We start from the raw sequence: 16157 nt of genomic DNA, 5'->3' as shown, positions 1-16157 counted from the left end.
TCCAACATGATAGTTCAGTATAATAAAATTGTCTACTGGCCGTTCACGAACAAAATCATCTTTATCTAAAAGGATTCTCATTTTGTGAACATTACATTGTAAATCAACTTTATAAATTTAAATGGCTTGTTTATAATCCACGAAATGTCAATGAGGACTTGAGCGCACGTGCACTGATACACTCAAACCTCACATCAAGATCTGTCTGTCACAAGTTCTAAACTCTTAGAGTATAATTTCTAGTATATTCTCAAGTTTTCAGTATTTCCCCCTTAAGAAAACTTGAAACCGAACGACGAATTCAGTTTCATACAATTAAACGACACAAGTCTATGACACGTTTTAATATGAAAGACTACAAGAACGTAGACAATTCCTAAAATATTCTACAACAATTTATTTACTTTTGCGACTTTGAGTATCACAAAGGTAAATTAAATAGACACAATAACAACAAAAACATTTAATTAAAATCTATTTTGACCAAACTCTTGCAAATCCAAAAGGCAGCAAAACAAGTAAGCGCAGTCCGGTATGACTCGCGTTGCAGGCACGGATGTTATTTTGTTCATATTAAAGTAACACTTATCTTGAATGAATATAAGGTAAGCTTAATTAAATCATAAAGTTACAGAATTTATGGGTTACATAAATTGTTTTAACGCCTTCGATACTCCACGGAATAGTTCATTTTCATTCATTGCTAAAGTTTTATTCGAGTTATTTTAACAGTTATCGACTGTAATTTCATTCCTTGGATTTAGGAAACGCATTGCTAAGCCTTGGAATGAATATGCAAGAGGGGTTTACCTATCGAGGGAAATTATTGGTTCAAGCCCAAATTACTTCGTATTTTCAACACGCTTCTGCTAAAACTCCAACGACGGTTGGTCTGAACGGTAAGTGGCCCGCTTTCTCCCTGAGAACGAAACAGTCACGAGTGCCAAGGTACATTAACCCTCCAACTGTTGTTTATCAAAATTTTGATAAACATAACCCTTAGCGGATTGTTGTTCGTCAAAATTTTGATAAACAAACATTGCCTTGCATAATCACTCATAACAGTATATTCCGGCAACGTATCGATTCGATTCATGCACCATTGGATTCGGGGGAAAAAAGCCTAAGGAATACTATAGTTTTATTCCTCTTTATATTGTAGTTGCAACGTACCAAGTTCGTAGTTTGGAACGTAAAAGATGTGACCGCCATGTTGTCGATGCCGTCTGAGTTGTTGATGTGACGAGTCGTGTTTATTAGTAAGTTTTAGTAGGTTTATTTGTGTTTTAGTGTTGTGTTTAGTGTGTGGTGAATTGTTAAATATTGCAGTAGTGCAAATAAATATATTTTAGAATAAATAAATTTCTCGAAAATTTTTTCGCAAAATTTTTGAGTAATGCAAAATGAAACTTTTTTCGACTCTTCAAAAAAAAGTTATGGAATTTATTTTACTACTGCTGTATAGTTTACTTCATTCTGAGTAATAAAATATGCAATATAACATGTATAGAAGTAAAACTGTATTAGTAAAACTTTTATTAGCAAACTCTTACATATACACCCTATTTTCACAATTTATGCGCATCGCTGCTTTTTGTTATATAGTGTTATTATAGTTTCATAAATTTGTATAATGCTTATGTGTTTCTGAAACTAGAATAAATTTGACACACAATGGTACTCTCACTTTTATAGTTTTCTTACTATAACTTGGTTTGCTAGGTATGGTCCCCCCCAAATAAAAAAAAAAAAATGTAAATTTTGAATTTCATGGAAAAAAAATTTTAGTAAACATTTTTTTAAGGCCAAATTTAAATACTAATATTATTATATGTTTAATTCTGAACACAAAAAATATATACTTCTATATATATTACTTTTAATTTATATTTTTAATAAATTTTTTAAAAAACCCTTGCACGAGGCTCGAAAACATGCCGCCACTACAGGAAAAAATGACTGCCAGTTGGAGGGTTAATACGTTATCGTTTAATTTTGATGTAAAGATATCTTCACACGCAATGTTCCTTCCACAGTTGACATTGATAACTCTATTACAATACAAGATTTAATTGATTGGGATAAGACTTTCAAATCGGACATAGTTCAAAATAGTTTCAAACAACTTGAAACTATTTTCTGCCTGCTTTAGCAATGATGAGTTTTTGGAATAACATAACATAACCTCACAGCCACACCATTTCCCAACAAACGCCAACCGCCACAGGTATTTCTGGCTCCAGAATAAACACGTTGCCGTCTCTACGTACAACAGCGACGAGGTCAACATCCTGTCAATCCAACTTTCCAGATCACGATATTGGAATCATGATACAAGCACTATGTTCAATATATATTTTTAAATTATATCACCGTTAAGTACGGATTATCTAGAGTAAATTTACGATAATACAAAACTGCTATACCCCACTGATTTCTCCAAATCATAAAAGCTAAAGCGTGACTTATTAAATCGTTGCATGTAACTGTTAACGGATTAATCAACACACAAGTACCTTTTCTAAATTTCAGGTTTTGGGCATAAAATTCTGTACTATTCTACTACAACCACTCCAGAGATTTAAAACCCTAAAATACAGTAAAGTATACATAATTTCTTTGATGAAATAACGCAGACCTGTTTAAAATTAATAAATATTAAGTAAACTAAGGCAATGCGGGAGCACCCGAACCACGGAATATTATTTAAGCAACAGAATCCTAGTGATTACGGGCAATTGTGTTATCTGGTCAAACATAAAATGATAACACTGATATATCTGTATTAGTAAATGAAAATAAACATCTCAATAATAAATCACTTCACTAAATTTTCATTAAAACTTTTAAATGCGCGAAGGCGTACTTCTAATATTTTAGAAGTTGTAAAAGGAATGGAACTCAGTGACTGACTAACCTTGCTGTTGCTGCGTATTGCCGGTGTCCGCCATATCGACTAACCTCAAACCTCACCACTAACTGCTAACTAAGAGTAGCGACTGTACTGTTGTTGTGACTGCCTACCTGGGTCTGCCATGGTGATGGTGTACTCGGGCATGAGCACTAAAGCTTGTCTCCTCTACACACTCACTCACTGACTCAGACTCACTCTACCGAGACACGACTGACTGAAGGTCTCCCCTCCACCGCCGCCACACAACCGCACGGCCGCGCGCGGCCTGCTTGCGGGAAGAGGAACTGCGTAGACCGACTGGTCAATCAGTCACGACTTCCGTATCCATTGTCACCCCATCATCTAATGTTTGTTTATCCCGTTCGTGGGTGACCGAACTCTGCATGACTCAACCAGTCATTGTCGTAAATACACTGGTCTTTAGCCTACGTGTGATGGTAAGTTAGGGTGACTTTTATGCAAACAATAGAAGTAATTCAAATTTTAATATAGTCTGTCAAGAATCTTCACTTTAAATAGAATAGTTACACATCTATTAAGTAATACGAGAGTGGGGTACAAGGGGGTTTGGATCCTCCATTATACTTGGAACGATGAACTTTAAAGTACTTTTTCTAAAAAAGAATGAAATGTATTTCTTAAAGAAAGTAATACATCTGATTTTTTTTCTTGTTTGACAGTCAAACCAAAAAATAATCCTCCTGAAAATATCCTTTTCAAATTTGAACCAAGTACAAAAACAAAGATGTTAAAAACAAAATAGAGTATAACAAAGCCTTTCTCGTGCTCAGTCTGACTTGAAGACAAAACACACATAGTAATATTTAAAATATAACATACTATATTGTAACAAAATATAAACAATAATAGCATTATACTATTACAATAAACTTTAACGTTCTGTAAGAAAAATACAAGGCCTCCAAAGCAGAGGTTGTTGTAATGAGTCTCATCCTTGAATTTAAAATTAATATTTTAGATCGGTTTTATTATTTTACTTTCTTGATGGAAAAGAAAGAAATAATAATAATTGTAATGAATTTGATGGCTATCTTTTGAATGTATCCTACTAATTTCACACACGGATTTTGAATTAAAATATCTTTATTCAGATTTTAAAACATGTTTAAAACAAACTAAAGATAACTTTTACTAGGTATGAAATTGAATAAATATAAAAAAGCTCAGCCATATAGTTTCTGAAATCACGTATAAGGTTTTAATGTATTACCTCTAGTACATGCTGGAGTATAGGATGGCCCTGCTGTGTTATCTTTTTCCTCCAATTTCCTTTTCAGTAGTGTTTTGCTCTCTAACTTCTTATGGGGTTCAGTCGCTTCTTGGTCAACTATCCTAAGTCGGACTGCGGAAACACAATTCTTTCTCCAGTTTCAATACGCAAACGTGTTTACACTTCACAGTGTTGCCATCACTGAGTGTTTAACTGCATCATAAACTCCTGAACTGAGTTTTTAGACGAACAAACGAAACTTTTGCCGACCGAACCCACAAGACGTTATTTAGTGGTGAGTCACTGGGATTTTGCGTCTTTCCATGTAAACATTTGCTGATCAATTCAGATTTGGTCAAGTATCTAAAGATGGGCTTTATATTCCCATTAACATATCAAGCAAGTGAAAATTATTCCTAGTATGAAAAATTACTAACGTTTCTGCTATTCATATGTTATATGTCACACACATTGTCACCCACAGTATTTTTCAATTTGTTTATAAATTTTCCCGATGGCTTACGTATACTTTTAAACACTACAATTCTTCCAAAAAACGTATATTTATTTTTATAATGTGCTTTCTGGGTTCAAAGAGCCTTGCGATATCTTTTTCTTTAAAAAATGGTGAAAATATATAAAATGTCTGAAAAAATACACGAAAATACAAAATTCTACAGTTGCTGTACATCTGATTATTTTCTAATCAGTATGCCTGCAACTGTATCATCACTGTCTGACATAACAACATTATTCAGTGGTCATTGATAACATTCAACACATTCCATAATATGATGTATCGGACTAGGTACTTTACTGAGCTTATAGACAGCTTCCTGCTATGCTAAGTACAGGGGTCTGATGTACAAGGGTCTGATTGTAGTTACCTGTACCTCTGCAGTTAATTTCTCAACGCGCGGTAATATGTATAAACAACGGCAAACCTTTTGCCACTTTCCTTTAAAATTATATGTAACATAAGTAATATTTGTTTTAATACATCCAATTCCATTTTTCTAGGTTCGCAATGAACATTTCACTTGAGTATTTTAAAATATTCTACATTATAATAACGTATTTCTGATTAAGCACTTATCACGAATTTTGCATTCGATCCTGTAGCCTCAAATTTTTAATGAAGGAATATTTGCTCCTACTCATCATTGGGAGAAATACACTTAGCAGCAAGTAAAGTAGTTTCTGAGAATCGAACTGTTGGTAAAGTATTTATAATATGAACAGTATAAATGTACAATTCGAATATTTGTAAAACTTGAACATTTAGTCATTTCACATGTCAGCTACTAACTTATTTTGTTTGTTTAACGTTTAAAGTTCTTGAGCATTTATGTACACATACATTTATGAATATTTATATAACAAAAATTTTTGTTAATAATGTATATACTGTATAACGTAAACTCTATAAATTAAAGCATAAAAGCATGTAAAGCATAAAATATATCATTTTAAAACCTCTTAAAATTATCAATAAAAAGTAAATATTAGAATATTATTAATCTACAAACATAAAGAGTTAAGTTTATATTTTCCTGTTACCGATAACCGGATAATCGTGTAAACAATGGATGATCAACTCATCATATATTAAGTAACTCACTTTAATATTAAGTAATAGATAAACCTCAAAAATAGAATTTATTACATAATTTAATTACAGAAATGCAATTAGACGATAAATATGGCCTATGGATAAATATGCCTTGACCGCTCGTTTTTACTGAATTGACCGCTTTCTTGAGGTACACTTTAATACCGATTTCAGGGGACCCCTAAAACGAAAGCGGGCAAGATTTGCTACTCCAAAGGTCGGTATAGTATGCGGTATAATGGTCGGATGGCGGTATAATCGGGGTTTAAAATGCTCCTACTATTGTGTAGTTTCGCCACGACCACCACACTGTTCGCCGCGCCTGCAGAGCGCGAGTACAGTTTACACCATGAAGATGTTACGTAACTATACAGCTGCCGTATAAATTAACAATGCTCAAGAGCCTGAAGAATGTTAATTGTGTTATCGTGTTCAACACGAGAGAAATATCCAAGGAAAATACACACGATAACAGCGCGTGGCGTGGCGTCGCAGCATGTTCATATTTGCCATTAATTACCTTAATTTGATATGGTGCAATATAAAATTACATTGATATATTAGTAAACACCCTGCATACCAGGTGCTAACGAACATTTTCTTCGCTCACACTTTCCCTAAACATTTCAGCCTTCAACGTTTGTATGACTCGATGTAATGTTGAACAAGTACGATATTTTTGGATTTAGGACTGTTGGACTTAGACCCTGCCATAATGACTATCCGTTCAACAGTGAATTGCAATTACTCTTTTTCAATGAAAAAGTACTCTATTGATTTCAGTATTTTATTGTTATTACTGTAAATGTCTGTCAGTGTAGTCAACAGCAGATGTAAATTAATGCACGTAATGTAGAATAATAGACCGACATCGGCAATCCCAATGGACCGATTAATATATCTGTGTAATATACCATTTTTTAAATATACTGATGCAGACGTAGTAAAATAGAGTTTCAATCAAATTTGAACCCTCTTAATTAACTCGTTCTACAATTATCGTGCGTGCTGACATACAGAAATCGGATTTCATCGTCAAGTGGCAGGAGACGTTTTTAGTTACAGTACGGGCCAACTAAAGCACCAGTGTCTATTGAGGGGAAGTAGTGCGCAAAAAGACAAATTTGTTTTATGAATTTTAAAGTATTTTTTTATTTTGATAAAAGATTATACTGCATTTTATGTACTAAAAAACAACCATGTGATCGTTTCCCTCTTCTTTATATAACTACCTATCTTGGAAACACAATGTTTTTGTATTCCAAGGCGAAAAATAAAGATTTGTGTTTCTCGTCTGTTATCTTAACTCTGCCTTGAGTCTGTATTTCTTGAGACACAAACGCCTCGTTTTCAGCTTGGAAGTGATACACTCGTAAACAACATGTGTTTCTAAAAAACATATTCCATGGTGCTAATCTCGTGTTTTGCATTCCCTTTGGATTTTTATTAATGATATTGGTCTTCCAAAGGACTTTCTTTTGCACAGTAAATGTACAACACACCTTTCCCTTGGGCATAAACAGATTTCGTAACAATCTAACTGGGATGTAATCCTAGAAATACCAATATGCACACGACACGTCGTCGCGTTCTTTGTATCGCCTTATCGCAGTGAAGGTAGATCGCCCTATCCTTCAACAAACACTTCAAATTCCTTCTACTGTCGAAATCCCAGGCGACATACAACGTTGAGTCAGACACTTAACCTTGAAACGATCTGGTAAAATAAGACGTTCAAATGCTGTAATTGTTACACAAATAAACTGGTATAACGGAGTATCGAAGAACCCGACAGAACATAACAAAAGTCTTTACCAAACTAACTTTTTCCCCAGACTTAGTGCAAATCGATAACCGATCAAAATGTAACTAACTCTGGAAATAGCGGTTTAAAATATTGCAATGAAATTTTGGGTAAGTGATCATAAATATATTTATATGGAATATGTCGTACATTTATATATATATATATATATATATATATATATATATATATATATATATATATATTTATGTATGACAATAAAATTAAAAGTTCTAATTAATTATGATACAATTTTGAAACTAACATGATATTTTGCTAATCAACTACAAAAATGTCAGTAAAGGTAGTTTTTAGACCCACCTTGTCTAATAATTTCCGTTTTACTAAACAGCTGATTCCAACAACACAGTGAAATATCAGTCAGGTTGACCAACTATTTGAATAGTATAATAACAGTTTTCCTTCACACAACCTTACAAAAACGGGGTTTTTATGAACTGTTCGATGAAAACTTCTAAGAAAGTATAACATATATGGCATTTTTTGAAATCTTAAAATTTTGAGCAAGAACAGTTTCTAAGCGCAGCGAGTGAACGACGGTACTAATAATTAATTTGATCACATCATTTTGTTCATTCTGTTATTAAGCACAACTTTGCGTATTTAATCTTAGCTCTATCTCTATAGTTTCCAAGATCCCTTCAGTGTGCATACAATTTGGAACACAATGTACCTATATATTATGGAGAGAACGTTAAAATTAAAATGTAACAGATTTGGAAACTGGTACGCCAGTAAGGACATTTCAGCTGTTGAGGGCTGTTGAGGCGACACGTGTCGAAGTGTGTGGAGTGACAGGCACGCGTACCGTGAGAGGTCAATGGTAATCCCGGAATATCGAAAATTCCACATAAATTATCAACTTGTTTTTGAGCTAGCGGCGGAAATTCTAGAACAATGTGAGCTCTGAGAGATGCCGTATTTGAATAAGAGGAAGACTCAACAAATGGAGGTTCATACAAAGATTCTACTTTGGTTTCTGACGAATCAAATACTAATAATATATCAATTAGTTATCTTTCAACACGATACGACACAGACACTCCGACCGCCCGCCCGCCGGAAAACCTTTCCTATTGCTCCTATAAATCACTCGTTCTTAAAAGGCTCTACAACTAATGAAAGTTTTGTCACTCAATGTTATCAAAATATATTATTATATATTATTTTATTAAAATATAAAAATATAATATAATACTTTTAAAAGTAGGCCTACATAAAACCTTTCATTTGGAGAATTTTACGTAGTTCAGAGACGGTTCTACTATGTAATTGATATTTTTAGGAAATGTAAATTGAAATATTAACAGATTCGGCATATATTAAGATTAGGAATTAGTACTTGAATTTATTAACCTCGTATTAAAAAAGTTAAGTATGGATTATAACAATGGAATATTAATTAACAAGGAAAGAAGCCACTTAGTAAGAAATACAATATTTAGTAACTAATGAAATAATCACTCGGGAAAATATGTATAAAAAAATAGATCTTTACCGGAATTGATATTTTTCCCCCATCTCATAAGAACAATGCTTCCAGTTTACTTTTTTATGTTTTGTTGCAGATTTTCCTTACAGTTCTCATTTAAATTAGGCCTACGATCAATACTTATAGAGATGTATTCGGTTCCCTCTATTTCTCCAGCAGCAAAAGTCGATTAAAAAATCTAATTATAAAAAACTCCAATTTGTACTTTTTAAATGGTGGACCAAAAACGTAGGGTGTATGGCGTACAGTGGTTCAACGTTGAACAATGTTACAGGACGATACTTTTAATAAAGGTTTAAATAAAACTGATCTTAAAGCATATAAAATTAAAACATTTGGAGTGAAAAAAAACTGAGATCAACTTTCAGATTAATAAAACTTTCAGAGACGGAAATATAAATTGTATCCTAAAATACTAGTATGAGTCAATGCTGCCTGCAATAGTTACCAAGTATAGCAAGGTGTGTAAATGATTCCATATCATTGCAAAATCCCCGCCCAAGTCAGTGAGTGACTAAAGACTTGCCGATGCAGGTCGGATTTGGCCCAACATCTTAACATTCTAAAGCAGTTGCTTTTCTCCCTTCTAATGTAATAACGGTATTTTATCAATCAGCCTTACTGATCGATAGAATTTAAACATTCAGGGCAGACTCGGAATTAATCCAAGTAAACACAAAATGTTCACAGCATTGGAATACAAATATTGGAAAGTCATAGTCATGCACAGTGCTAAAAGTGTATAAGTGTGTAAAGAAACAAAGGTGGCTGTATTAAATATAAAAAGCTTATTCACATACTTACGAAAAAACTGCACTCTAACATTGTACAGTTATAATTCTTTGCATACAGATATTGCAATTACTTGCAACACAATACTGATTAGATATAGCATATTGGAGGGGATAGTGTCATCATAGAGGGGATGAAGGAGTAGCCTGTACACGTGATGTTTGTGATCCGTTAATTTAGGCTGTGGTTTCCTAGACGCGTAATAGATGCGCTGCGTATGCGTATCCAAGACGCAGCACACTTGTCTTATGGGGTTTCGTATAAGCGGTTTCCCAGGCAACGTATCAAGTACGCGCGCATCAAATGCGCGCGCATCAATAGCTGCGTATTTGGCTTACTGCTTTCAGAGCAGTCAACTCTGAGATACACTGCGTAACAGACATGTCTTGTGCAATATCAAAATTAGAATTGGAGGGATATGTCGACGAGAAGGTAAAATTCTCAAACAATGACGACGAAGATTTGATTAAATTGGTCTCTTCTAACGAAATCAAATCAAATCTTTAATTGCTCGCAACAAATTCACATTGTATGGCAAACGTCATAATTATTATTTCTAAATTTTAAACTCTCATACCACAATACTACCACATTAAATCTTACATAATTTTTCATACATTCCAGTCTCATTCATCCTTCGCCAATCACAACCCACTTCCAGCGCTGGAGTCTGTCATTGAATTGGGCGGTCTCCCAGTTAAATGCCAGAAACTCGTCAATGCTGTAGAATGCCTTTGACACCAGAAAGCGCTTAAGACGAGCTTTTAACGTGTTGGGCGTTTTTCATAGAATTTGGCAATCTGTTGATGAAATGAACACCTGCCTGCGAAGGCATAAACCACCGTTCTGTGTCTTCCAAGTTCGGTAGTTATCTCTGCCTCTAGTCTCATACCCGTGTAAGTCACGTCCCCTGGTTAGGGCACATTTAGACAAACAGATGTTTCTAAAATGTAGAGACTTGGCAAAGTCAACAGTTGCAAATTTATATTATGGAAATATTATAGAAGTTTAGTCATCCTGACTATAAAAGTAATATAAAGAAGGACGTCATATGGAAGAAAATAGGAGTTTCACTGAATAAATCAGGTAAGTTGTTCATATAATTATATTTTTTACATTGTAAATTAACGTGTTTGCTACTATAACTAAAACATCCTTGAGGGCCACATAAGTTCGTCACTTTGCAGTTTTCTTGTTTTTTTGCCATTCTTGTAATACATACTTTTGAAATACTCCATGAACATACTCCTCACTTTAAAACCTTCAGATTTGGCAAATCCGCCGGTTCCAGCCAATGGTATTTTGGGGTTTGTTAGCAATAAACTCGTTTCTTAACATTTCTTAACATGTTATGGAGGCAACAACAGACAAATATTACCAAATCTACTGTCTCAGGTTTCAAATTAATTGGGGTAAAGAAGATTCTAAACACAACACACATGATTCCAAATGCACTTTCCGTTACTCTTCGGGCTCTGCACAGGGCGTAATTGTAGTTCCTCTTAGAGGAGTCTGCCACAGCTTGTTTCTGGGTGAAAGGTTTTACCACATGTTTATCCAGTCTGAATGCTTGATCACCGACAATAACATGAGGACGCTTGATGTCTGATGGTGGCAAATTTTTAGGTGGAGGGAAATATTTCCCGTTTGACACCATAGATCCCATTACTGACTTTTGGAAGATTCCTGCCTCTCCTTCCTTTCCATAGGATCCAACATCAATGAGGAGAAATTTGCAGTTAGCATCAACCATATTAAATAGAACGATTGAGAAAAATCCTTTAAAATTATGAAAAAGACTTCCAGACTTGTCAGGAGATAAATTTCGGACATGTTTCCCAACGATACCTGCTACACAGTTTGGGAACTGCCAACGATCCCAGAACTCTTGGGCCTTTTGATTCCAATTGATTTTAGTAAACTTCATTTCATTGCCTATTAAATGTTTAGTCAATAATAAATTGTAAGCACCTTCATTGTCTCTACTTTTGAACATCTCCCTGCACTGTTTACGCTTTTTCGAAGCTTGTAATGCCACAATATCCATGTCATGATATAAATCACTGTATAGCATTAGTACAGCCGCTAGCAATTTCTCTTTACGTGAAGTCATGTTACGCACAACCGTGTGTATTCTACGCAGTCTAGGAAACCACTGGACGGCGGCTGCGTTTCCGAAGGAGGTACAAGCCGCAGCGCATCTAAGCCGCAGCGCATCTATTACACGTCTAGGAAACCACAGCCTTAGCAAGGTTACAGTGGTAATTCTCTACCTCCTGCGTTGGACTTTGGACTAAGTGATAGAATAAGACTTAAAGCGTATCTTGTACTGGTGTTTTTTGTGTTCTCTCAGGTCAAGAAGCTTATAAATTGACTTAGTCCTATAAGAACCTTAGCGCTGCTTCCGGAGTGACAGGATATTCAGGATGGGTAAGGTTATGGGGTAGGGGCCGCCTCCTATCGAGATCCATAAGGAAGAATTAGAACACTAAATCTCATAGTCATGTCTCCCCGGAAGAAGGGAGGCCAGCTCTGAACCAGCCTCTCCAGTCAAAGTAGGCAGGGGGTGGCATACCCTTGTTGAGGTTAGGAAGAACCTCTGAGGTTAGGAAACAAACAACACCAACTCAACAGTCATCTCCCGCAGTAGGCCTATCGAATTGCCGTTGAACACCAGAATCTCGACATTTGCGGTTAGTGATGTGCCGCTCCTGGACATTCATAAGGTTGCCCAGATTTAAGTGACACATCGGTTTTTGGTGTGCCCAGTGATAGGTTCAACTGGAAGGTATAAACCAGCCAGAAGTGTTCCCTTAAACTGTAGTTTTACTGTTAATCGTCATTTCTCAAGATAAAACAAATATGTCCTGTCAGCTAATCATCAGGAAAGACACGCAGCAATACCTGTTCATAATCCAAGTCTGATAAGACATGCAGCCAGCGTGCGTTATCTCATCCTGTCTTATCAGTTAGTCTTGATAAGGAAGCTGCCGTCAAGGCCGTCCACTCCTACGATAACTTCATTAGCCATATTGTTCAACTGGTGGCCACCCAGGTGTCGGAGATGGCGTCTCTGTCACACTTCACGCCGCCATCCAGAATTCGCTGACAGACACTGAGTCCTTGCAGGCAGGTAACAGTTGTAAACAGGAGTTGGGCTCAACATGCTGATGTCCTCGAACAGGATCAGATAACCCAAACTATGAAATTTGTGACCTACTGCAAGCGACGGAAGGTCTTCAACAATAATAGGAATCTGAATGGAAGCCCAGGGAAGATTTGAAGCTCCATTAGAGTATTAAATATTTTTTTTAATATTTGAAAATTTAAATTACGTTAACACAAATTAACCCATTATTTTGGGAAAAGGTGTGAATTTGCTTCATGGATATACAGTATACATATACCAAATATTTAAAAAACTCAAGACACAAACTTTTTTTAAATTTGTTATTATTTGTTCAAATGTAGCCTATAGGCTATAAGGAACAATAGCAAAAACTAATTTATTTGTATGACAAAAAGATGATAAAATTACAATTTGTTTTTTCCAAAAGTTTAAAAAATTTTTAAACAATATTTAATATAAAAATTATATTTTTGTAATATTATCTATTTAAAAACGTTAACTTCTTTATCATGCAAATAAATTATATAAGTTGTAGCATACCTTTCCCATAATATTACAAAACAAAAATCATCTCATGTTCATTTTTTAAAGTTATTAATTATTTCGCAGAACACAACACAGACACCAAAAGAGTGCTTGCACCGAGTCAGGTGAACTGTCATAAACTTTTGGCGCTGACAGTACCACCCCCTCAAAAGTGCATGGCACTCCTCAAAAAATTAGAGATACTACATGTTTTATTTAATTTTTACTAGATTAACTAATCAAAATGTTTTCTAGTTATTTCATTTTAGTACTATTTTTTATTTTGGTGATTTATTTTTACAAAACTGTTTTCAATTTACACGCCTTGTAATATGCAACATGTATTATTTTAGTAGTGTGCCATTGGGAAGTTCATTGTAAAAAAAAAAAAAAACAGTTTAACTTTTAAACGTGTCGTGTTTTAACAGTAATATGAAAGAATGTTTATTTTTGTTTATATGTAGTCTTACATTGATTTAGAAACCATGTGCGTCCATATGTGTGTTAATTGACTTTCATATCCAGAACTGCTTTCATGTCCAGAGACTGCCTGCTACGTTCACGACTCGACTGTTGGGGGGTGTCGGCAGCTGATAGTGACTCGGACCAGGCCTCCACTCCCCCTCCCAACTCTTCCTTATAACGCTCAACTAACTGCTCATTAGTGAATTATCTCCCTTTCAGAAACAATTTAAAGCTGCTCACGTCACTGAGGGGCACACAGACGAAAACAAAGCAATTTTTCGGCTTCAAACATTTAACGTAATTTTAATATCAGAGCCATTGTACTTCTAGTGTTGAGGTGTCACTAAATGGTATGTGCTCTATAGAAACGGCAGACTCACATGGAGGGTTAGAGGTGTTGCGGTATACTCCAGACAACATTATTGCATGCCTCACTGCAGGAAAACTCGGCTAGGCTAGAATTTATGTTTTTAGAGATTGGTTAGGATGCTCTACTTCTGGTTGTTTGTTACTAGCCTCCTAAGATTGGGCACCTGACTGTCTTTGAAAAAGTTTTCTTGCTCCTTATGCCAGGTTACGGTCGGGTCTTGATCAAGTTGACATACTAATGAAAACACCAAACAATAATTTCAACCAACTGACCACTATGTCCAAATGCTGCAATGAATATTTTATCCCTTGGCGTTACACATCAAATTACTGAATCTCACACACTCTTAGACCTTATTATAGTTAAAAGCTAAAAGGCGTTGTTCACAAATGGCATCTTTCTATTCCTGCAGTTTCAAAACACGACCTTATGTTCTGTGGGCTCTCTTACAAAATACCAAAGCTTCCTTAGATATTGTTGAAGTACAGGGATTTTAGACGAATAAACGATGAGGTTTTCATCGAAGATATTCTTCATGTGCCATGGCATTCAATAGAAATCCAGCCAGACGAAAATGCAATGGTCGACAAACGCGTTAATTCTGTTTCAAGCAAGCTTCAATAGTAAACCTAGTAAATAAACGGTAAACAGTAAGTTGGCTCAGTCACTATATTTTAAATTTAATAGCTCAACGGCACTCAGTCCAACGGAAGCTCGAAGGACCGGTGATGCGGTGGTAATTAACAGTATCGTCGGCTCCGCAACAGAGTCGAGCAAAGTCTTCAATACTTCAGATTGAGATTGGGAACAGTAGATAAAGGACTTTACGACCAGCCGGATAGATATATGTCACAACCAGTTGCGTTTGTGACTAAGAGCCTGCACCGCATCAAAGGGTCTTGACTTGACTGCATGACTGGTCGGAATTGAAACCGGGAACCGGAATTGTGCATGCTCCATGGAGGGCTGACTATGAAGATAAGATATGTAATATCCAGACCAGTCATGCAGTCAAGTCAAGACCCTTGGATGCGGTGCAGGCTCTTAGTCACAAACGCAGCTGGTTGTGACATATATCTATCCGGCTGGTCATAAAGTCCTTTATCTACTGTTCCCATCAGTTACATTAATTTTCAATGGATTCTTAAGAACTGGTATTTTCTTCAAAACACTGGAAGTTTGCCTTAATCCCTCCTCTAAACAGGATCCAACCACCCATTTTTCCACAGGACTACAAACGCATTATTATTCTGCCTGCATTATCTAGAAGTCTTGAACGACCTCACAACACTAACATTGCCAATTTTTACAGTTCCTTGAATCAAAGGATATTTTCAACATTCACAAGTCTGAATTTATAAAATATCACAGTGCTGAAACTGCGTTATTGTGAATAATAGACGACATGAGACTTGCCATGGATCAGCGACAATACACTGTTCTAGTCTTGTTTGAAGTCTCCAAGGCCTTTGACTCTGTTAATCACACTCTATTAATTTATATTCGTGAGATTTTCTGCTGAGGTTCTTCCATGGATGGGATCGTATCTGTGTGGGAGACAGCAGTGGTTGATGACAAAATAGCAGACTGGAATCCTGTTACATATGATATATACCATAAGTATTTATTCTTGGTCCCTTACTGTTTATACTGAATCAAACATAATTTCATGCTTATGCGGACGATCTCCATATATACGCTCACTGTAACGTAATCGAACAGTTGAAAACATTAACTTGGACGTTCTACAGATAGTACATTGGACTGAAAGGCATGGACTAAAACTTCTTAATACAAAAAC

The 16157-nt window shown here is 35.5% G+C and overlaps 1 protein-coding gene across 6 annotated transcripts in view; it reads right to left on the bottom strand.

Annotated features, from left to right (window-relative positions):
• LOC124362426 (plasma membrane ascorbate-dependent reductase CYBRD1) overlaps positions 1–16157 on the bottom strand; it is a 116681-nt gene that overhangs the window by 34226 nt on the left and 66298 nt on the right. Inside the window, exon 1 of one of the 6 annotated variants that reach the window (XM_046816912.1) lies at positions 3025–3178. The exons of 4 other annotated variants lie outside the window; for them this stretch is intronic. In XM_046816912.1, the coding sequence (XP_046672868.1) occupies positions 3025–3058 (34 nt within the window). In that variant the 5' untranslated portion in view covers positions 3059–3178. Of the gene's footprint in view, positions 1–2917; positions 3179–16157 lie in introns of those variants that run through there. One more of the 6 variants, XM_046816914.1, reaches the window with a different exon arrangement.

This window comes from Homalodisca vitripennis, chromosome 5 (genome assembly GCF_021130785.1).
Source record: "Homalodisca vitripennis isolate AUS2020 chromosome 5, UT_GWSS_2.1, whole genome shotgun sequence".
Classification (NCBI taxonomy): domain Eukaryota; kingdom Metazoa; phylum Arthropoda; class Insecta; order Hemiptera; family Cicadellidae; genus Homalodisca; species Homalodisca vitripennis.
Note: the sequence above shows the minus strand (reverse complement) of the source record. Positions and strands in the feature narration are given on the sequence as shown.